Genomic DNA, 22,878 nt, shown 5'->3' with positions numbered 1-22,878 from the left:
TTTTGTACAGTCCATTACTACTTACCATATCAGATGAGCCAGATGCGTCTTCTCCTTTGGCATCGGATTCCCCAACTTTAGAATAGTCGGGCGTAATTTTTTTTAAATTATCTAATAGAAAAACTGGCCTTATTGTCTATCTCAACCAATCACAGTGCAGCTGTCATTATTCCAGAGCCGTTTAAGAAATTAAAGCTGAGCTCTGATTGGTTGCTTTGAGATAACAAGGCAACATTTTTGATTAATGCGGCCCACCCTTTTTGTAATTTTGTTATTTTGTAATTAATGACACTGATAAAATGCAAGGAAATATGGAAAACACAGAGCTCTTTATCCTTGTTTAATTCAAAACATTCTTGTTGGTCCAGAAAAAGCAAGCAGAACATTACATCGAGTGGACTGAAGTGTTCCAGGGACCAAACTAAACTAGATTTCACTGAACTGTCTCTATATATACTGTAAATCTTTTCAACAATGTTGGGGATCGTGTATCAATCTAAATACGATGTGAATTCATAAAAATGATGGCAGAAAGGAGCTATTACACCATTTTTACCCCAAATTTTTTACCACCATAACAGTTTTTGTTTTCTAAAATTGGGACTAGCTAAGCAGGGACATAGACCTCATTATGAAGAGTCATAGCTAGGCTTTGCTTCGCACAGGGCAAAGATTCAATTTGTTGCACTGTATCTAAATACACTGGTTATGGTTAAGTGGGTTTTTGGCACCCCCCGGTCCATAGAACCTGGGGAAAATGACCCGCCATACCCTCCTTGCTATGCCCCTGTATTATGACAGTTGTTTAGGCCAATATAATGGCATCATGTATGACAGGCTAGACCCGTCCTATAGACTTTCCAGAAGCCACAACTTTTTGAAGTGTCAGAGAAGACTTAAGAGTCTGGGTTATCGGAAGTAGAAGAAATGTTTTGTATTCAGGATCCTCTAGATACATGATCATGTCTTAACATAAAGCAAAAAGCCCTCAGACACAATAAAAATTGGACTTGTGAAGACATCAGTGTTGTGTATGATGACTTCTTCACATAGCCGGGTGTAGTTCATATCCTATGTTTTTGTAATAAAATATTTTTTTACGTTACAATATATCCAATCTTTTATCATTGAATATCTTTGACAAATATAGTGGATCCCGGGGGGTGTCTCAGTATATACAGCCTCCAGTGTGCCCTTCTTATTCCTCCGGTAAACAGACACAATTTGCAGCTGGGCATGTAGATTCAGGTATTGTTAACGGAAGAATAATTACAAAAAGTCCTATTTATGTCCTCCCAGGTGGATTCTAAGAGTTTTTCAATTATTATATGTCAGTGAGAGTGAAGAAAGTGTCATTTTCCATTCAAGTGCTCTTCTTGCTGCTAATTAAGGTCCTCCGACATTGCATTGGGGGCCGATTAATCAACCATCGTGAAGCTTTATACACTTAAGGTCATGTTACGTAACAGCCACTGCTGGGATCTGCTTCCGTTGCACTCCTTCATGGTGGGGACCATTTTATCCTCATCTGTGGGCTCATCCAGGCACTGGTTGCTGTTTATATGTCTCAGTACAAAATGCTGCCGAAAGAAAGCAACAGATGTGTGTTAAATATTGCATGGCATTAAATACAGCGTGTATAAGATCAGTTATAGAAATACGGTGTTAAACCTTATTCACACGAGCGTGTGTCAAATCGGCCATAAGAAAAATTCAGTTTTTCATGGCTGATTCGCATCCGTGCGGGACCCGTTTTCACGTATCCTTTATAGACTTGAGTCTATTGAGGGATCCGTGAAAACGGACAAAAATAGGACATATTTTTTCACGGGCCCTTCACATGGTCCTTTAAAACAAGGGCCATGTGAACAGCCCCATAGAAATACATGCATCCATGTGATGGACGATTTATACGCTCGTCTGAATAAGGCATTAGAAAGTACAGGAATGGTATACAATTTATTTATCATTCATCTATCTTTCTATCTATCTATCTATCTATCTATATATCTCATATCTATCTATCTATCTATCTATCTATCTATCTATCTATCTATCTATCTCATATCTATCTATCTATCTATCTATCTCATATCTATCTATCTATCTATCTATCTCATATCTATCTATCTATCTATCTCATATCTATCTATCTATCTATCTATCTATCTATCTATCTATCTATCTATCTATCTATCTATCTATCTATCTATCTATCTATCTATCTATCTATCTCATATCTATCTATCTATCTATCTATCTATCTATCTATCTATCTATCTATCTATCTATCTATCTATCTATCTATCTATCTATCTATCTATCTATCTCATATCTATCTATCTATCTATCTATCTATCTATCTATCTCATATCTATCTATCTATCTATCTATCTATCTCATATCTATCTATCTCATATCTATCTATCTATCTATCTATCTATCTATCTATCTATCTATCTATCTATCTATCTATCTATCTATCTATCTATCTGTCATCTATCTGTCATCTATCTAATCTATCTAATCTATCTAATCTATCTAATCTATCTATTTATCTGATAGCTATCTAACTGGTATCTATCTTATATCTATGTCTCACATCTATATCTATCTATCTATCTATCTATCTATCTATCTATCTATCTATCTATCTATCTATCTATCTATCTCATATCTATCTATCTATCTATCTATCTATCTATCTATCTATCTATCTATCTATCTATCTATTTATCTAATATCCTGTTTTTCATAAATAACCATTATTTTAGTCAGTGACTAACCTCGACAGCTGCAATATTGATGCATTCATTTATCTGATATACAAATGATTAACATGTCAATGTCAATGCTAAAAAGTTCAATATATACACTGCAATGAAAATAAATAAACCACAAAACTAAATATACTCAGAGGTGTTAATTTGATGTTTATAAATATTAGCACAGTCAATATATACGCTGTGCTGTATGGTGATGAGTGTAAATAATGTACCAGCACCAAGAGCTACGTTTATTTTTTCTAGTCCAAGCGACACAGCAAATATATTTTATTATTATGTATAATTATGGATCATCAGTGATCATACTCTGGTAAAGACAATCTTTGATAGCAACTTTATTTACTTATAGATTATAGAGCATTTCCACCTAAAATCAAAGAAATATTTTTCCAAAAGTAACAACCCCTTATGGCTGCCATAACAGGTGGTCCTCCATTTTTCCTACGGACCTGAATGGCACATCTGCCCACTAATGCAGTGAAACAAGAGCACACCTTTTAACATGTCAATTCCAAACTGTCGGATGTTTTAGCTCCTGCCTAATCTCAAGAACATCCCACGGCGTCTAGAAATGCCTTTTTTATGAAAAATTTTAATAAGAACCTCCAGTTTGCCGTTTAGCCCCATGGACTGTTGACAGGTTTTACGAAAGGATCTTTATATGCAAACTATTTGGATCTGCCATTGAGAAGTCTGACAGTGCTAGGTAACTAGCCCTATGAGAGGTTGACATGGTGGCCGTATCAGTTTAAACCGGGTCAGCCGGGTCTACCAGAGGTTCTGACATAATAATGGCCCCCAAAGGGCCACAAAAAGACAACCCCATTTTGAGGTACAGTAGCCCAGGCCCCAATCACTTACCACTTGGGTTATTTCTTATGAGTTGATTCCTAAATAACCTAGAAGCCCTTAATGATGATGTGTTTTGTGTGTGTCATATAGGTCAAGGGTACAATTAAGGCTATGTTCACACTGCTGTCAGTGGTTCTGTATAAAGTCTCGATCAACAGCTCTGTCAGATTTGATGGGACGAATAGCGCTGCATGCAGCAATATTTTTTCTGAAAAATCAAGGAACCATGGGTCTGTCGGGTGCAGTTGGTATCTGTCATACGACTGATCCAGCAATGCAACATGGTTTCCATTATAAACCATGATGTAAGTGTGAACATAACCTTAAAGTGGACATGCACATGTTTGGTATAGATGAAGACTCATTTCCTCTGATGGGCCTAAGGAACCAAAGTCCGGCACTCATTGGAACCCAGAAACATCATAAATATGGATCAAGGTGCAGTTTGAGGCTTATGGGGCTATGTGAATTGGATATCGACAATAATATCTTAACGTTGGTCTACAAGTAGCATAACAATTGGTATTGTACAAGATAGTCATCATAGCTACGAAAACCTCTTTATATTGCAGTGTACATCTATAACACGGAAGAGGACTAATAATCTCTCCGTGCCAGTGTTTTGTACTCTAAAGCGAGTATACTCGGGTGGGAATCACCCCCCTCTACACAGTTCTCGTCTCCTGTCTTCTGACCTGGAACAGTAGAGCCTTAGGTCACCAGAATAATACTATACATTCTGTTAAGGTTCATCTACTATTGCAACAAACATATCACATTCATGACCTTCACAGTCTTCTGCATAGACTCCATTTACTTGCATATGGTAAAATGTCTTGTTTACAGCCCAGCACCAAGTATATAAGTAGCGTCACATAATCCTGTTCAAAAAAAATTTATGCAAAAAATGTAAGTACATTTTTTTTTAAAAGTAGTATACTATGTGTTACAGGGATTTTTCACCATTTTTTAATGTTTCCACTTTCACATATGGTGAATCTGTACTCATTTGCCTATGCTTGTATTCTGCTACCGATAGCCAGAAGAGCATTCATAAGATAATTTGACTTTTCCACTGCGGGCCCCACTAGTATATCAATTGTAACTGGTGTTAAATGCTGATACCATAAGTGCAGTATATAAAGGAACGGCTGTTAAAGAATTTTCTCAGCACAAAAGTAAAAGTATCTTAGCATTGCCATAGATTCTTGACCTGGGTACCCTATGATCTCCAAGTTTAAAGGTTTGGTAATGTTTCCCATTAGTGAGATACCTTCAATCTATATGCAGGGTTCATTGTTACTATGTTGCTAATCAATGCATACACTTGTTTTATGAGTTTATGTACCTGTATATTTGCACCTATTAAGTTCAAGAAAAACTGGCACTGTTCCAAACACCATAGCAAAAACTTGTAATGTGGTGACCACCTTGCTAGGGGGAGCAGTGCATCTTTTTGCAGATTAAAGAAGGCACAGATAGTATTACATTTCTGTCTCTCATTCTAAATAATGCAGGCACAAGTAGTACTATTTCCTAGTCCCTCCAGGTAAATAATATAGGCACACATAGTACTGCCTCCTAATCTCTCCAGATAAATAATGTAGGCACAGATAGTACTGCCTCCTAATCTCTCCAGGTAAATAATGCAGGTACAGATAGTACTGCCTCCTAATCTCTCTAGGTAAATAATGTAGGCATAGATAATACTGCCTCCTACACTCTCCAGGTAAATAATGTAGGCACAGATAGTACTGGCTCCTACTTTCTCCAGGAAAATAATGCAGGCACAGATAGTACTGCCTCCTAATCTCTCTAGGTAAATAATGTAGGCATAGATAGTACTGCCTCCTACACTCTCCAGGTAAATAATGTAGGCACAGATAGTACTGGCTCCTACTTTCTCCAGGAAAATGATGCAGGCACAGATAGTACTGCCTCCTAATCTCGCCAGGTAAATAATGCAGGCACAGATAGTACTGCCTCCTAAGCTCTCCAGGTAAATAATGTAGGCACAGATAGTACTGGCTCCTAATCTCTCTAGGTAAATAATGCAGGCACAGATAGTACTGCATCCTAATATCTCTAGGTAAATTATATTTAGAAGGAGATGTAACCTGTAAATGGTTAATCAAGGTATTGTAAAGCCACATTCTGATGACAGAGATGTGGACAATAGCAGATATAATTAGATGGTTATGGCTGAACCTAAAGGATATTCCTAGATCATGCTAAAAAGGGATTTATGAATAGTGCTTTCTACCTACAAAAATTACCATCGAACAATCAAAAAGGGTAATTAAATGGGTGCTTCTAAAACGGTAATACAAAAACTCAACTGGTTTGTGTTCCAAAGGTGAAGAAAATTACTTATGTCTTGAGAAATCAGCTTGCTGTATAAATCACTTTTCCGACCCTGGTGCTGATCACAATGCTTCCAATTCTGATCTCCCGCCTTTCAGTATTGTCACAGGGCACATTATTAAGCTTCCAACAACTATCTTTATCTGAACATATTAATAGCGGCAATTATGACGTGGATCATCCTTTTGGCACACATTATGTTCTCAATGACCACACCAACCGTCTGGAGATCAGCAGCAGAAGTTTTGTCATTACGTCCAGGATGGGGGAAACATTCAACCTGAATCTCCCAGTCCCGATTTCCCTGAAGTGGTTACAACAATTTTTATCATTGGAAAACAAACTAAAACATCTTTTATGCAGTCTTTTTAAAAGATTTCCGTAAAAAGTAATTAGTTCATCAATCCATTCGTAAAAAAAACAAAAAACATATTTTACTATTAGTATCGACCATTAGAGGATTTGCATTTCTAGGTTATTACCAGTTCCATACTTTGACTTCTGGGATGACTTACAGAATGCATTATATGATGAACAATACATTATACCAACCTCATATAGCTTTCATAGAAAGTAATCAGTGGGACTGTAATAAATATTTCTAAAAACCTCCAGTCTGGTATAGTTCCTCAGTATCCAGGCTTGCCGGCTGTTGCCAGTACAGTATTCCACAGTAGGGCCAAATGTGCCATCCTCTATTTGGCTTAAAGTCAAACATGATTGGGTTATGGTATGGAGAAATGAATGGGTCTGTGCAACAGAAAAAGACAAGTGAAAGCAAAAACTCATAGAATGAATAATAAATGATATTGTAAAATAATGTTAACAAACACATGAGGAGATGTTACATGTGCAGATGAAAGGGTCTTATCCCCACGATGAGAGCAAACACATCCACTGCTCAACTAGAGGAACATTCACAAATACAGATTGTAGATATTTATTTTTGTAGTTCTTGAATATTTTTGTTCTATATTACCCATTTGTTTCAAGTAAAGATATAGGGAGTGTTGTATATTTGAGTAATAACAAGTAATGTACAATTCTCTATATTAGGTGTATGTGACTGATTCTGGGGCAGAGATCATTTGATTAAATTTTAATAAAAAGGGAGGGAAATTTCTTCCGATTCCGTCTTCTGATTTAATAGGATGGAGCATATCATGGAACTGATATCCACATCTGCCTGACTCATTTTAGCTGGTGAGACTGGCCATTGACTGATTGTGATTCTTTTTATCAGAGGTTTAACTTAGCCTTTGGGTTCCAATTCAACATCTGTAACAAGGCCCCTAACCTGGTACGCACTATTTATAATATTACACCTCCTATAGCTACACACTTGCTTTTAGAGATGAGCTACTCTATACTAAGCAATTCGAATTTGGTCCAAAATTCCAAAAAGTTTCGGATTCGCTGAAATCCAAAACTTCGCGGCGCACAAAGTGGCAAAATGGTGGCTGTCAGCCACCATTCTACTTATTAGAAATAGGAAGAGGGGAGAATAGGAGACACTAAAAAAAATACCATACTCACTTGGTCTTCTGTAGCGACGCATCCCTGTTGGCCTCCTGAGATGACGTCGTTTTAACACAGGCTGCAATGGTCACATGGGACAAAACAACATCATATCAGGAGGCCGCCAGGGACAGGTCGCTACAGGAGACAAGGGGAGGTAAGTAGGGTATTTTGTTTTATTTTAGGGGTGAAATTGCGAATGCCTCAATTGCCCTGTCTGACTCTCTGATGTTTTTTAGGATTGTATCCAACTTGGAAACAGTCCTAGAAGACATTAGACACTCAGACAGTGCAATTTGGGCACTTGCGATTCGCATCAAATTTATTCAGACCAAAATTAATTGGACAGCTGATTCGATAGAATCAGCCCGGCAGCACATTTTTAGAAATTCGCTCATCTCTACTTGCTTTCCATGTAATGTATTGAACCCAATACAGACTTGTGTAAAAAGTTACTGCCAATTGCATCCTATATAAGACTGGGGCTACATGGAGACTTTTTGTAGTGCCACTTTCCAATTTTAATATTTGAGCTAGAGCTGCAGCCCAGAGTAATACTTTTAATTGCATACAACACAGTTATTGCTGTAGACAGCAGATACCACTCAATGGTCCGAACTGGAAAATTGTGCTACAAAAAGTCTGCATTGAGCTCTCGGTTCTGTCTATTGGACTTTTTACTTGAATGTAAAAATTGCATGAATGCATTAAAACTTTCAACTTTACACAGGGAAAAAAACTTGTCAACTCAAATCGCATGACAGTCAAAGGATGTGACAGACAGACAATATGGGTTGGGGAATGACGGACTATGTTTGTGTTAATAACTCAGGTACAGAAATAGCAAAACCTCTATAAAGGTTTTTTCCCCACAAATAACATTGATGCATCAAGAATTAAGGTTAAAGGGAACCCCTATGTCCCCCACCTTCTGAGATCCAGACCCCAACTGACTCACTATTGCAACCACATATAGGAGAGGTGGCTATGCATGTGCACGGCCCTCTCCATTGAAGTCTACGGGAGTCACAGGGAGAGCTGAGCCAGCAACTCCCTTCGACTTCAATGGAGAGAAAGACACATATGCCTGACCACCTCTCCTTGGCAGCGCAGTCCCTTTAGATCCATATTACATAGTTGTGGGAGCTCGTTGTGCTGCCATATAGTGCCTCCGTAATACGGCATGTGATAGAAGATTCTTTACTCATGGATATCTTATCAGAAAATCTCTGCTTCCTCCATATAAAATCGAGGAACAGTCAGGGCTCATAGCAGTCAATGGGCTCCTTATTAAGGATCTGTACCACACAGATCCATAATATGGCTGTGCACAGGGGCCCTAAGACTAAACTTCATACTACTTTGTTCGTGACCAAGACTATGAGCTAACTCAACAAGATTCTACCTATGCCAAACATTTGAGGAACAGAAGTGTTAAAGATAAAATGATGATAGTATGAAAATAAAGTTTGTGCACGACTGCATTTCCTGTACTGTAAAATGATAATCCCAATTATATCCCCCGAAGCTCTGAACAAAAAAAAGACAAAAGAACCCGCCACACTCCTGATGTTATCTATGTTTTATTTTTTTCCTCCTGAAGCACTAGAGAAGAAATTTGAGTCTTTAAAGAGGCTCTGTCACCAGATTTTGCAACCCCTATCTCGTATTGCAGCAGATCGGCGCTGCAATGTAGATAAGAGTAACGTTTTTTTTTTTTTTTAAAACTAGCATTTTTGGCCAAGTTATGACCATTTTTATATTTATGCAAATGAGGCTTTCTAAAGTACAACTGGGCGTGTATTATGTGCGTACATCGGGGCATTTTTACTTCTTTTACTAGCTGGGCGTTGTGAATGGGAGTGTATGATGCTGACGAATCAACATCATCCACTTCTCTTCGTTAACACCCAGCTTCTGGCAGTGCATAGACACACAGCGTGTTCTCGAGAGATCACGCTGTGACGTCACTTCCTGCCCCAGGTCCTGCATCGTGTCGGACGAGCGAGGACACATCAGCACCAGAGGCTACATTTGATTCTGCTCGTTTTAAAATAAAAAAAAATATTTACTCTTATCTACATTGCAGCGCCGATCTGCTGCAATAGGAGATAGGGGTTGCAAAATCTGGTGACAGAGCCTCTTTAAGTTTTAGAAACCTTGCGTAATGTATTTTAAGCACAATACTTTTTTCTCAATTTAGACTTATTGAAATCTATAATTATATAATAAAGTAGGTACACAAAAAATGTAAGTATAGATAAAGTCCAACAACTTGAAATAAAAAAATGGGTAAAAATAAGAGAACAACACAGTGCCTTTATATAAGACTGATAGTGCCCCATAAAGCCAGGTCTCATTGCAGTTACCCCAGCGATCAAATCTTGTCAGCATGGGATTGTGTCAGCAAGTATTCAATTTCCCTGCAGCACCATCACATGGGAAAATTAAGCATTACACGGTTTCCACTTAAATCAGTGGACATTCATGCTGGGTCTTCCAGACAGAAAGACGCTCTTTGTAGGCTCTAGCTAATTGATAGAGGCCCTGAATAAAAGATTCCCATCAGAATGTCAACCCCTTTAATTATGCCTGATCCCATGGAAGTGTAATTTTCTAACCCTGTCTTCCTCTAGGAGGCGCTCTCTTTAATCTCTTTCTGTGTGGCTCCTATGTAGGTCAATAGGAGCTGTGCAGCATTGGAGCAAGGCAAGATCCATTCAGGAGGATATGGTGGCAGAAGATTGAGCTGAAGTTAAAAGTATACTGCAACTGGGGATAAGACTATGAACACAGTTGGCGTTTGAAACGCGTAAGTGTACTGGTCCTTTGTCTTTGTGCGCAGGGTGGATTTTTAATGTTTCTACAATAAAGTCCTAGGGTTGCTTCATTAAGTGCTGGTTCATACCTTTTGTTAACTGGGCATAAGACCATACAGAAGAAGCAGAGCATGACGTCCCAATGTATATGCAAGCTTACTCTACAGGGAGGTACACTTTAACTTGCACAACAATGCTACAGAGACTATTAAAACAATAGATGTAGCAGAGTTGACTGAATTCTAAAACACTAAAATAAAGTCTTCTGCAGGGGTAAACATTCATAGAAAAAGGGTTATTCTGCCTCAACTGAGAAAAGGGCCAAAGGCATCTGGGGGGCTGATTTAGACCAACAATTCTTTTGGTTCCTACTGAATCTTTACAGGTCATGCACATATGCTTTAAAAGGGTTTCCCATCTTGGACATTTATGGCATATCCCACATCTGGGACCATCACCTATCTGTAGAACGGGGCCCCCTAAACCCCATTCAACTTTTTTCGGCTCCTGCTGCCTCCCGGCCACTTCCTGATTAGATGGTCGGGAGTTACGAAAACAGACGTGAGCAATGCTGTTTCCGTTACTGCCATTCACTTCCATGGGAGTTACAAAACAGCGTAGCTCAGTGAGCTACGCTGTTTTCGTAAACACCTGACCCTCTAATCAGGAAGTAGCCGGGAAGCAGCGGGACACGAAAAATGTAAAACAGGGTTTAGGGGGCCCCGTTCTACAGATAGGTGCTGTGACCCGCGTCTATCTGACATTTATGGCATATGCTGTGGATATGCCATAAATCTCCAAGATGGGGAAACCCCTTTAAGAGATCAATTTTGATGGCAATTATTATGCAAAGAAGTACTATGAAGTTCCATTAAAATACATTGACTACATTACCCTTGCTATTTTTCCCTTTTTTTAAAAAAAATTAAAAACAGGATTAAAAAAGTTCAGCACATGTCCTCATGAGCAAGGACCAAATGTTCTAATGTGTCACGTTCAATGATACAACATATATTATTGCAGAGAATGTTTCAGTATGCTGCGGATAAGTGGTGGAGAAGTAAAGTTTTATAACATTTTATGGTCCTGGCACATGAAGCTCGGAGGAGAACACTCTGAAAGTACAATATCATTAATGTTAGTCATACCGAAGCCTCATCGTTGGATTGATTACACTTGTTTTTACTCCATTACGATCAAAAATAGAATAGCAGCATTCTGTTATATAAACTGGATGTGGGGCAGGGGCGTGCACAGAAATAAAAGAGGCCTACAAGTGACCTCTGCAAACTGAGGTACAGGACAAGCCCAGATAACTTCTCTGGGCGCCATATGACACGAATAATCGCAAGAACTCGGAAATTGGGGTTAGTAAGGTTATACAAAACTGTGGCTGTGACTTTAAATGGTAGACTCCTAAGTATAATCAAAAACCTTCAGGAACACATTGGAGAAGAACCGAAAAGGTGATATAATATGAATGCAGATTGCAGGAGAAGTAACATTGGGAGATTTATATATCAAATGACCAAGATAAAGCATGCCTGGGAGGGTCAATTTGAACTGTCTACCCCTCATCACAATGTGGTCATGTGTCTAACACTATAGTAATGTATGTTCAAAAGGGTGGACGGTACTCCGGTCAAGGTTTGATGCTCGTAGAGGGGAGATAATCCAATAATGGAACAAAAGAAAATCCCGGAAAATTTCTGAATGGATTCATTTGGAACGCCTTTTATTTGTAGACTCACTGTGTTCTTTGCCTTAATTGTGAATTGGATTCCAGTTTGTTTGAATGCTAATTTAGTCACGTTATCGGATATGACATGCTATTTAATGTCCATTTTTTTCAAAATATGTACAATTGAGAAAGGCTATTGTAAGCCTCAACGCGTCTTGACGATAATAAAAGAAACAGACATCAAATTGACCATAATAAAAGAAACAGAAATCAGATTTTGTGAGTGCCGGGGATTTTGTTTGTAACACTATCAGTAGCGGATCCCCATATGGGCGTTTCGGGCGGTCGCCCGGGGCCCAAGGCTTGCAGGGGGCCCATAGCTTCCCACACCGCACACAAGTGAAACAAAACTCTCCAGGGCTGCTGCTGCCGGCCGCATTCTAGTGATCATCGGTCCCACGTGCTGATGAAGAGGCGGGGGGAATGTGCAGGGGGAGTCAATTGCGGCCAGGGAACAGGGGCACAGCACATCAGCTGTAGAGAGCAGACTGTCAGAGATTGTGATGGGCAGGTGCTGGAGTCTCGCTGACAGTCTGCTCCTCTGTGTAGCTGTACACTGTCCCTCCTGTCTAAACCTCCAGCAGCTGCCTGATAACGGCAAAACTGAAACTAGAGGGTGAAGGACCTGTGGTGACGTCACAGTCACATGATTAAGGTCCTGGAGGCTGCCAGAGACAAGCACCGCAGAGGAAGAGACTGGTAAGTGTGTGTGTGTGTGTGTGTGTGTGTGTGTGTGTGTGTGTGTGTGTGTGTGTGTGTGTGTGTGTGTGTGTGTGTGTGTTAGTTAATGTAAGTCTATATAGTGTGTGCTGTGTATATAGTGTCTATAATGTAAGTCTATGTAGTGTGTGTGTGTGTGTCATAATGTAAGTCTATATAGTGTGTGCTGTGTATATAGTGTGTGCTGTGTTTATAGTGTCTATAATGTAAGTCTATATAGTGTGTGTGGTTTGAATATATAGTGTTTGGTGTTAGTGTGAATTGTATATAGGGTGTTTAATCTCACATTTTTTGTGTGCAAAATAATTTCCCACCCATAGAGCCCTCTGCAGTAAGTCAGATGCTCAGAACCCCCCCCTGCAGTATAATCTCCCCCATGGAGCCCTCAGTAGTTATTATACTGCAGGGGGGGGGGGGGGCAGAGCGTTTGATTGACTGTTCAGGGTTCTATAGGGGAATAACTCCTTCCCCCCCCCCCCCAAGAGCCATAAGGGCGGATTTACACGAACGTGTAATACGTCCGTGCAACGCGCGTGCTTTTCACGCGCGTCGCACGGACCTATGCAAGTATATGGGGCAGTGCAGACTGTCAGTGAGTTTTGCGCAGCGTGTGTCCGCTGCGTAAAACTGACGACATGTCCTATATTTCTGCGTTTTTTGCGCATCACGCACCCATTGAAGTCAATGGGTGCGTGAAAATCACGCATGCCACACGGAGGCACCTCCGTGGGACGTGCGTGATTTGCTCAACAGCAGTATAACTATGATTGCAAACAGAAAAGCACCACGTGCTACAAACATACAAACAGTGTCATAATGATGGCGGGTGCGCGAAAGGCACGCAGCCGCGCATCATATGGTGATGACACACGGAGCTGTTAAGTGCCTTTTGCGCGCGCAAAACGCCGCATTTTTTGCGTGCGCAAAACGCACACGCTCGTGTAAATCCGCCCTAAGTGTCAGACACTTAGACCCTCCCATAGGGCACTCAGCAGTCAGTCAGATGCACTGGGGAGGGGTGTCTGACTGCTTAAATGGTAACTAACGAAACTTTTAAAAAAAAAATTACATGTCATAGTGACATGTCAAATGTTCTAATCGGTGGGGTCCGGGCACTGAGACCCCACCAATCGCTGAAACAAAGTGGCAGAAGCGCTCAGGTGAGTGCTTTGCCACTTTGTTTCTGATCGTCTTTCCTCTGATAGCCGAGCATGCAGTGTATGGGCACAACAGAAAGTCTATGAGTCCGTACACCGCGCCGAGAAAAGACAGTCAGAAATTAAGTGGAACAACGCTCACCCGGGCACTCCTGCTGCTTTGTTTTAGTGATCGGTGGTGGTCTCAATGCTGGGACCCCCATCAATCAAAACTTCTGACATATCACTCTCACTATGACACGCCAAATGTTTTTTAAAAGTTTAGTTACCTCTTGGGGACTGAATTTATTGGTTTGAGTTAATGTATGGGCCTGGGTCTTAATTTGCTTAGGGGTCTGGGGTATAAGACAATTTATGGTGTTTATGTCTGAATTTTTATGTTGCTATAGATGCTGAAAATGGCTACAGAATCAAGGGGAAAAGATTTCTCATCAGGAAACTCTGCAGTCATCAGGAGAAGTCGCCATAACGGTCTGTGTCAGATGGAGAAGAAAAGAGAACGACCCATCAGTGAAGACATCTCCTGTGAGTCATTGCATTTATCTGTCACCTCTCCTGACATGTCTGTTATCGGAAATCCTTGTATTCCACATAAAGTCTTTGTGTACCCAGGACTAATAGACAAATGCGTGTTACCATTCCCCTTGTCAGGAGGATGTGTCCCTAGACAGTGTGATACTGTCAGCGATGGTTGGAGACTGTCAGTGTGTAGGGACACAGCCCTTTGACAAGGGGAATCGTAGCACTCATTTGTCAATGCTTGCACAGAAAGGTGGTGTTTAATATAGACATGACGTGGCAGGGCGGTGGTGAAGGGGGCCCAAGCTTGTGGAACAGCCCAGGGCCTATGGTTTACTTAATCCGCCACTGAACACTATAGTAATGGCATGCTACATGATATGTCTATGACACATAGATTCTAAAAAGTGACATCACCTCGGCTGCTTAGAATGTTGAGAGGAACCATTAAGGCTAAGATTCTGAGGTCCCAAAGTCTAAATTTGGAAATTGAATATTACACTCAGTAACATATCTGTTTCTAGACTCACTTAAGAAAGATGAGAGATTTGTGATTTTGGGGGTGGAAAAAGGCAGCAGAAAACCCCTGTGCAAGAACATTTGGTAGGCCCTCCGGGAGCTGATTTCCCTATAGAGAGGCCCTCATCATAGATCACCTTCTTTATGACCAGTAGTCATGTTTTCGACTCTCACGAACCCTGTCCATCTATACAGGCTTCACTTAAAATATTGTGTGACATTGGACAATCTGACTACAATCTAGAAAGTTGTTTTTTTAACTAGAGCACTAATAGTCCTGAGATGCTGGTAATACATTTTAGATAATTATAGACATATCTCGACGATTTTGTCAGGATCTATCACAATATAATGCGTATGGGAGCAACCCATTTGTCACCAGGTGTCTGGTAGATCTGGCAGAATCTGTATTTTGTTACTTAAAGGGGTTCTTTGCTTTGTACAGTCCCTACTTGTTAGAAGGGCCCCTTGACATTAAAGAGGCTTTGTCATTAGTTTAGTAATGCCCTATCTCCTCGCTAATCCAATAGGCGCTGTCACACTGATAATGATAGTGAAAATTGTGTCCCAAAACGTTTATTATAGCTTTTTTCTAAATATGCAAATGAGACTATACTAGACAAGTGGGAGGTAACACCAGTGATTTTCCAGAGGTGGAGCCTCCTCACCGCCTCTGACGCTGTCCTATCAGCATGGAGCTGCTTCACACAGTGTGAGAGACTGAGGCTGGAGGGAAGGGGGATCAATTAAAACAGCCATATCTCGGACTGTGGACCACCTAAAACAGCGGTTCTGGTGGCATATGAAAGATGAGATTCTAATCTTTCATATGGCATAGGATCTATCTGTGAAACAACCGGAGATATCACCAGTTGAAAACACAGTTGGAAATGGAAGCTGTATACTATATGATCACATTGCATTGCTGGGCTGGGAAGAGGAGAACTGTATGACACCAATTGGACAGCGTCATACAGAAAACATTACACTGCCCAGAGAGAAACAAAAGAGTCATCTCCTTTTTGGCAAGTATAACCAAATAAGCATATTTAGAAAAATGCTCATAACTTTACAAATAATAACCGTTTTTGAAAAAAAAAATACACTGTAGTTATCTGCATTATAGCGCCTATTAGATTAGTTAGAAGAAGAGGAATTAATAAACTAGTGACAGATCCTCATTAAGCTTATCACAGTGCCCCCCCCCCCCAGTGATCAGTTGTAATCTGTGGAGAAACCTGGCATTAAGTGTTAAATTCCCCTGCATTGCCACCACTGGTTAAACTAGGTATTACACAGTGCCCATTCATATCAATTGGTGGTCTGTGTAATGCAGAACAGAGCAAGACATGTCCTCCAGAGCAAGTAACGCTCTTTGCATCCACTCTCCATTCTGGCCAAGAGATGAAGACAACCCTTTTGAGGTCCGACGATAAGGCATAACATATTTCTGTCCTATAGTTGATGCCGATGGCATTCTGAGAGCAGCCACCGGGTCACAGAGAATGCAAAGGAGTCCAGGTAAAACTAAATATTTAGTTTGTTGTTTGTTTTGACATTAACCTATCTATTCTAGTGTTTACTTACAAAGGATCCCATCATTTTTTTATTTTATGTTATCTTTCAACACATTTTTACTGAAAGACCTATTTTATATTATTTTAGATTTTAAATTATAAAGTGTGCAGTGTAATTTACATATCACTCATTTGGACAGGGACCAGGTCGTGGGGTGAGGACTGTTGGGCACTCCCTAACTGCAGGGACAATTGTGCAGGGTTAATCTAGGGGGAAAAAGGAATCCCCCATATTACTGATTGAGTGGGGTCAGGTGCCTCAGGCTATCCTATTTCCCCTGAATTCCATGGCAGAGGGAATATTTTTTTATACGCTTTTCTGATTTTGTTCCAAAAAGCAAAAAGACAGAAGTGTATGCAAAAGCTTTATGTTTGCTATATCTTTATTATTCTCATGCGGTGTTATCCCAAAGCTGGTGGTGGAGATGGTTAAAACTGTAGAGCTGGACCGCCGCAGTTGGACGTCAGCTTACCTTCTATCGGTATACGACAAGGGGGGGAGTAGTGTGTTGGGTTAATGTTACAGTTTTACAAATAAAAGCTGTGGCCGTCCCCCACCCATCAAAAGGAGAAACTGTTTTGTTTTGTATTATTGGGGGATGTGTCTGTTGGGAGTTTTGGTTGCGGAGGGAAGACGACGGTGATTTGATGGTTTTATCATATTCAAGTATATAATTCAGGTAGAAGGCAAACAGACCAAATTGTTATTAATGTAATGTTTAGAAATGTTACAAAAATGTCTTACCTCAAAATTATATTCCCATTTACCTGCATACTGACAAAAGGAAAAACATATATAAATGAAACATATAAGGTTTAAGATAACAATGTACTACTAAACTACAGCTACTTCCACTATATAATGAGGCTTATTTTTGGTGCAAATGTAAAGTGAAAATGTTGCCCATGGCAACCAATCAGATTCCAGGTTGTATTTCAATTGCAGGTTGCTAAGGGCAACACCACCTTTTGCATATGTTTTAGTAAATGAGCCCCACAATGATGTAAAATCATATTATGATGGTATGAAGGAGGACAGCCACACACATATTGCTGTGGAGCCAGGCAGACTTGTCATTTAGGAGTCTGGGAAAGCTGAATAACAACCCCGTGTGAGAGCTGCATTGGAGGTCATATTGGTTGTCACCCAGTTTTCCCAGATACAGCTAGAATTCACGAGTACTGAAGGACTCCCGGGTTCTTTAAAATAACAACTTTCCAATATTTTACCGTTCATATGTCTTCTTTGTACCTCACCGCCGGTATCCCAGAGGCTTGTGTTATTGCTAGGCCCTAGGGATATTTCGTCCATAGTAATGTAATGACACATGACTGCCTTGTCCTGTGGCTCTTAGAGTCAGTGACATTTTGTCTATTGTAACGTAACGTCTCATGGGAGCCAATAGATGACATGGTCACATGATACTAAGTCACTATGGACGAAAAGTCACTACAGACTCGTTATGGACGGGGGATCCGGCTGGCACGGTTTCTTTTCACGCCTCTCCACTATCATTTTACTGGTGATGTTTTTTCTTTTACTTGAAAATGTGCTTTAACTTTATTTTCTCTACTAAATTCTCACAGTTTTTAATTACATTTTTCAATTCCAGAATGTCCTCAGATCCAAAACTGTACACCTGAGACCTGGCGTATATTCCGAATGTATCAATAGCCTACAATGGGCCCGACGTATGACAGAGAGAGAGGCAAAGAAATATATGAGATAGATATGGATAGATTGATAGATGGATGGATGGATGGATGGATGGATGGATGGATGGATAAATGGATGGATGGATGGATGGATGGATGGATAGATAGATAGATGATATAGATAGATATGAGATAGATAGATAGATAGATAGATAGATAGATAGATAGATAGATAGATAGATAGATAGATAGATAGATAGATAGATAGATTTGAGAGAGATAGATAGATATGAGAGAGATAGATAGATAGATAGATAGATAGATAGATAGATAGATAGATAGATAGATAGATAGATAGATAGATAGATAGATAGATAGATAGATAGATAGATAGATAGATAGATAGATAGATAGATGATAGATAGATAGATATGAGAGAGTAGATAGATAGATAGATAGATAGATAGATAGATAGATAGATAGATAGATAGATAGATAGATAGATAGATAGATAGATAGATAGATAGATAGATAGATAGATAGATATGAGATAGATAGATAGATAGATAGATAGATAGATAGATAGATAGATAGATAGATAGATAGATAGATAGATAGATAGATAGATAGATAGATAAAAATACGATTGTGTTTTTCTGTCAATTAGTTTCATGTGACGTTCTCCTCTGTTCATACTTTGCAGTTGACCCACTTAGTGTATTGTGCAGAAGCCATGACTTCACCTGATCGCTTTTACTGGCAAATTTGAGCAATTAAAGTAAATAAAATATAAAACCTGTGAATCCTCTGGCAGTGACCGCATTGTTATATAAATGAGCCTCCGTCTATGAGCTGCTAGGTCTACAGTTACTTTCCTTCAAGCCTGTGTGTTTGTAGAATACGACGGCCGGTTGTGGTGTCACCGTCTTTCATATGATGATTGCTTGTAATTCAGTGACTGCTGCCATTACTAGAGTTCATTAATATAATCTGCAGAATAATGAATAATTAATGATTAAATGTTAATTAAATATTAATGTGTACCTGCGCACTGTGGAAAGTGTTTGGAAAGTTTTTACCCCCTGATTCATAGAGAAAATGCCCCATGATCCAAATCCCCAAATATGTATGGAGCAAGTTTGTGTGTCCTCTCTGCATGTGCCAAAATCATTGTTAGGCTGGATTCACACGAACGTGGCGTTTTGCGTGCGCAAAAATCACTTGCCAGCTCCGTGTGTCATCCGTGTATGATGCGCGGCTGCGTGATTTTCGCGCAGCCGCCATCATAGAGATGATTCTAGCCGACGTCAGTCACTGTCCAGGGTGCTGAAAGAGTTAACTGATCGGCAGTAACTCTTTCAGCACCCTCGACAGTGAATTCTGATCACCATATCTAGCAACCTGTTCAAAAAAAAAAAAAAGAGGTTCGTACTTACCGAGAACTTCCCGGCCGTTGCCTTGGTGACGCGTCCTTGGTGACGCGCCTCTCTTGACATCTGGCCCCACCTCCCTGAATGATGCGGCAGTCCATGTGACCGCTGCAGCCTGTGCTTGGCCTTTGATTGGCTGCAGCTGTCGCTTGGACTGAATTGTCATCCCGGGAAGTCAGACTGGAGGAAGAAGCCGGGAGTTATCGGTAAGTCAGAACTTCTTTTTTTTTTTACACGTTCATGTATATTGGAATCGGAAGTCACTGTCCAGGGTGCTGAAACAGTTTAACTCTTTCTGCACCCTGGACAGTGACTATATCCGGACGTCGCGTACCGGAAATTTTTTTGCCGGGTTCGGCCGAACCCGGTGAAGTTCGGTTCGGTTGTCCGGGTTCGCTCTTCTCAAAGGCACTCCGTTTGGATGTTTGTAAATAGAAAAGCACGTGGTGCTTTTCTGTTTACATTCATCCTTTTGACAGCTCTTGCGCGAATCACGCAGTTCGCGCGGAAGTGCTTCCGTGCGGCATGCGTGGTTTTCACGCACCCATTGACTTCAATGGGTGCGTGATGCGTGCAAAACGCCCAAAGAACAGACATGTCGTGACTTTTTTTCAGCGGACTCACGCTGAGCAAAAATCACGGACATGTCTGCACGGCCCCATAGACACATATAGGTCCGTGCAATGCGCGTGCAAATCACACGCGTTGCACGGACCTTTTTTACGTTCGTCTGAATAAAGCCTTATACTGTTACACAGTATTATTATATTAACTTTTATGACCAATGTCATTTGTATAGTTAAACGCTATAAATATGGGACGAAATGGGCAATTGCCAGACATCTCTGGTGCAGGTTATGCAAAGGGAAATAATGGAAATAAACGGGAAAAATCAAACTTGAGAGATTGTTTTACCCAAGAATAAAATATTGTGTGAGGTTGCAGTACCCCTATAGATATTAGCTTATTGAATGAATCCACTGAAATTGACGATTCTCACATCAATTATCTAATGTCTATAGATTAGCCACCTTTAGGCTAGCGCCATACAAATACTTTGGCCTGTGACAATATTGCATTAGGGCTCATTTAACGGGACACTAACTTTTAAACAACTTAAGCTAATCTAATAGCCAACCTGATATAGTTCAACTTTGTCATTTATTTACTATTAAAATGTTGCTGTTTTATCCATGCAAATTCTGTGTGAAGTTACTGCCACTAGGTGTCTCCCTTCCTGTAATCTGCTGTTCACGATCTGTTCTCAAGCAAAATCCGTCCCTAGTTACAGAGCAGTAGAGACAGACTGCAGGATGTGGAGGTGTGTCTATTCACAGTCTGCCATTAGAAATTTATGGAGCGGGAAGGGGAGAATCAGGAGGAGGGAGCAAGAGCAGATAGAGAAGACACAGACACGCTGCCCATACAAGTCTATGGAGAGGAGAGGAGGTAGCAGGAGAAGGGAGAAGAGAAACAGACACGCTGCCTATACAAGTCTATGGGGAGGGGAGGAGAGCAGGAAGAGAGCGCAAAGTGAGAGGTACATACACGCTGCCCATAGAAGTCTATGGAGAGGGGAGAGAGAGACACACAGACAAGCTGTCCATACACGTCTATGGTGAGGGGAGGGGGAGCACAAGCATCGAGAGGAGACACGCACAGACATGTTGCAGCTTCCTGGTAAGGTTTATATCTCAGCCTAGTGCTGGATTTTCAACTACACTGTTCATTATTGCTGTATAAAATCTTCCTTGCTGCTGCTTCTATATATATATATATATATATATATACATGTATGTATATATATATATATATATATATATATATATATATATATATATATTTGATAGATAGAGGCAGATCAGGATTCTCCTTTTTTATATGTTTATATGTGTAGCGTATAGAGGACATCATAGCAGTTAAGCTCCGCCACAAGCTCAGAAAAAAACGGAGAACTAGGGAGGGAAAACTGCTAAAAACTGCAGAATACAAGTTATATAATGGCCAGAAATAGTTATTTCTCAGGTACACACATATGACCAGTGGCGTAACTGCCGCTATAGCAGCCGCAGCGGCTGCTACGGGGCCCGCAGCATGAGGGGACCCGTTCCACCCGCCGGCACGGGCCCCCCCATGGCTGGAGGCTCCGCTAGCAGCCGCTATGGCTGCTCCAGCGCGACGCCGCTGAAGGGGTTGTTCCTACAAAAGACATGCATCCCCTATGCACAGGATAGGGGATGCATGTGTGATCGCTGGGACGCCCAGCGATAAGGAGAACGGGGGATCGAAAGTCCCCCGAAGTTCTCCATGACAGACCTCGGACTTTCGGGGTCTGTCTGCAGCTCCATAGAAATTAATTGTGCACTGGTCGCGCTTGTGCGCATGCGTGACCAGCGCACGTTTCATTTTTATTGAACTGCGCAGACTCCGGAAGTCCGAGGTTTGTCATGGAGAACTTGGGGGGACTTTTGGTCCCCCGTTCTCCTTATCGCTGCCAGCAATCACAAAAATAAAAACGTGTGGATAGGGGATACATCTCTTTTGTAGGACAAACTATAGGCCGGTTTTCTTTTTGGGGGGGTATATGGCGTTATCTACAGGGGGGGGTCTGTATGGTGCTATCTACGGGGGGGGGGGGGGTTCTGTATGGTGTTATCTACAGTGGGTCTATCTACAGGGGGGGTTCTGTATGGTGTTATCTACAGGGGGGTTCTGTATGGTGTTATCTACAGGGGGGTCTGTATGGCGATATCTACAGGGGGTCTGCATGGCGTTATCTACAGGGGGTATGTATGGCGTTATCTACAGGGGGGCCTGTATGGCGTTATCTACAGGGGGGTCTGTATGGCGTTATCTACAGGCGGGCTGTATGCCGTTATCTACAGGGGGGACTCTGTATGGCGTTATCTACAGAGGGGGCTGTATGGCGTCATCTACAGAGGGGTATGTATGGCGTTATCTACAGGGGGGCTGTATGGCGTTATCTACAGAGGGGGCTGTATGGCGTTATCTACAGGTGGGACTCTGTATGGCGTTATCTACAGGGGGGACTCTGTATGGCGTTATCTACAGAGGGGGCTGTATGGCGTCATCTACAGAGGGGTATGTATGGCGTTATCTACAGGGGGGCTGTATGGCGTTATCTACAGAGGGGGCTGTATGGCGTTATCTACAGGTGGGACTCTGTATGGCGTTATCTACAGGGGGGACTCTGTATGGC

At 41.0% G+C, this 22,878-nt stretch overlaps 1 protein-coding gene across 5 annotated transcripts in view; it reads right to left on the bottom strand.

Annotated features, from left to right (window-relative positions):
- Positions 1–325: 325 nt before the first annotated feature.
- The window catches only part of GALNT13 (polypeptide N-acetylgalactosaminyltransferase 13), a 208,128-nt gene continuing 185,575 nt past the window's right edge, over positions 326–22,878 (bottom strand). Inside the window, exons 11-13 of one of the 5 annotated variants that reach the window (XM_075829297.1) lie at positions 17,318–17,347; positions 6,555–6,752; positions 1,493–1,580 (exon numbers count right to left, since the gene is read on the bottom strand). In XM_075829297.1, the coding sequence (XP_075685412.1) occupies positions 6,567–6,752; positions 17,318–17,347 (216 nt within the window). In that variant the 3' untranslated portion in view covers positions 1,493–1,580; positions 6,555–6,566. Of the gene's footprint in view, positions 1,581–6,554; positions 6,753–17,317; positions 17,348–19,059; positions 19,219–22,878 lie in introns of those variants that run through there. The other 4 variants (XM_075829299.1, XM_075829298.1, XM_075829300.1 and 1 more) reach the window with 4 other exon arrangements.

The sequence above is a fragment of the Rhinoderma darwinii genome, chromosome 6, assembly GCF_050947455.1.
Source record: "Rhinoderma darwinii isolate aRhiDar2 chromosome 6, aRhiDar2.hap1, whole genome shotgun sequence".
In the NCBI taxonomy this organism is placed as follows: domain Eukaryota; kingdom Metazoa; phylum Chordata; class Amphibia; order Anura; family Rhinodermatidae; genus Rhinoderma; species Rhinoderma darwinii.
Note: the sequence above shows the minus strand (reverse complement) of the source record. Positions and strands in the feature narration are given on the sequence as shown.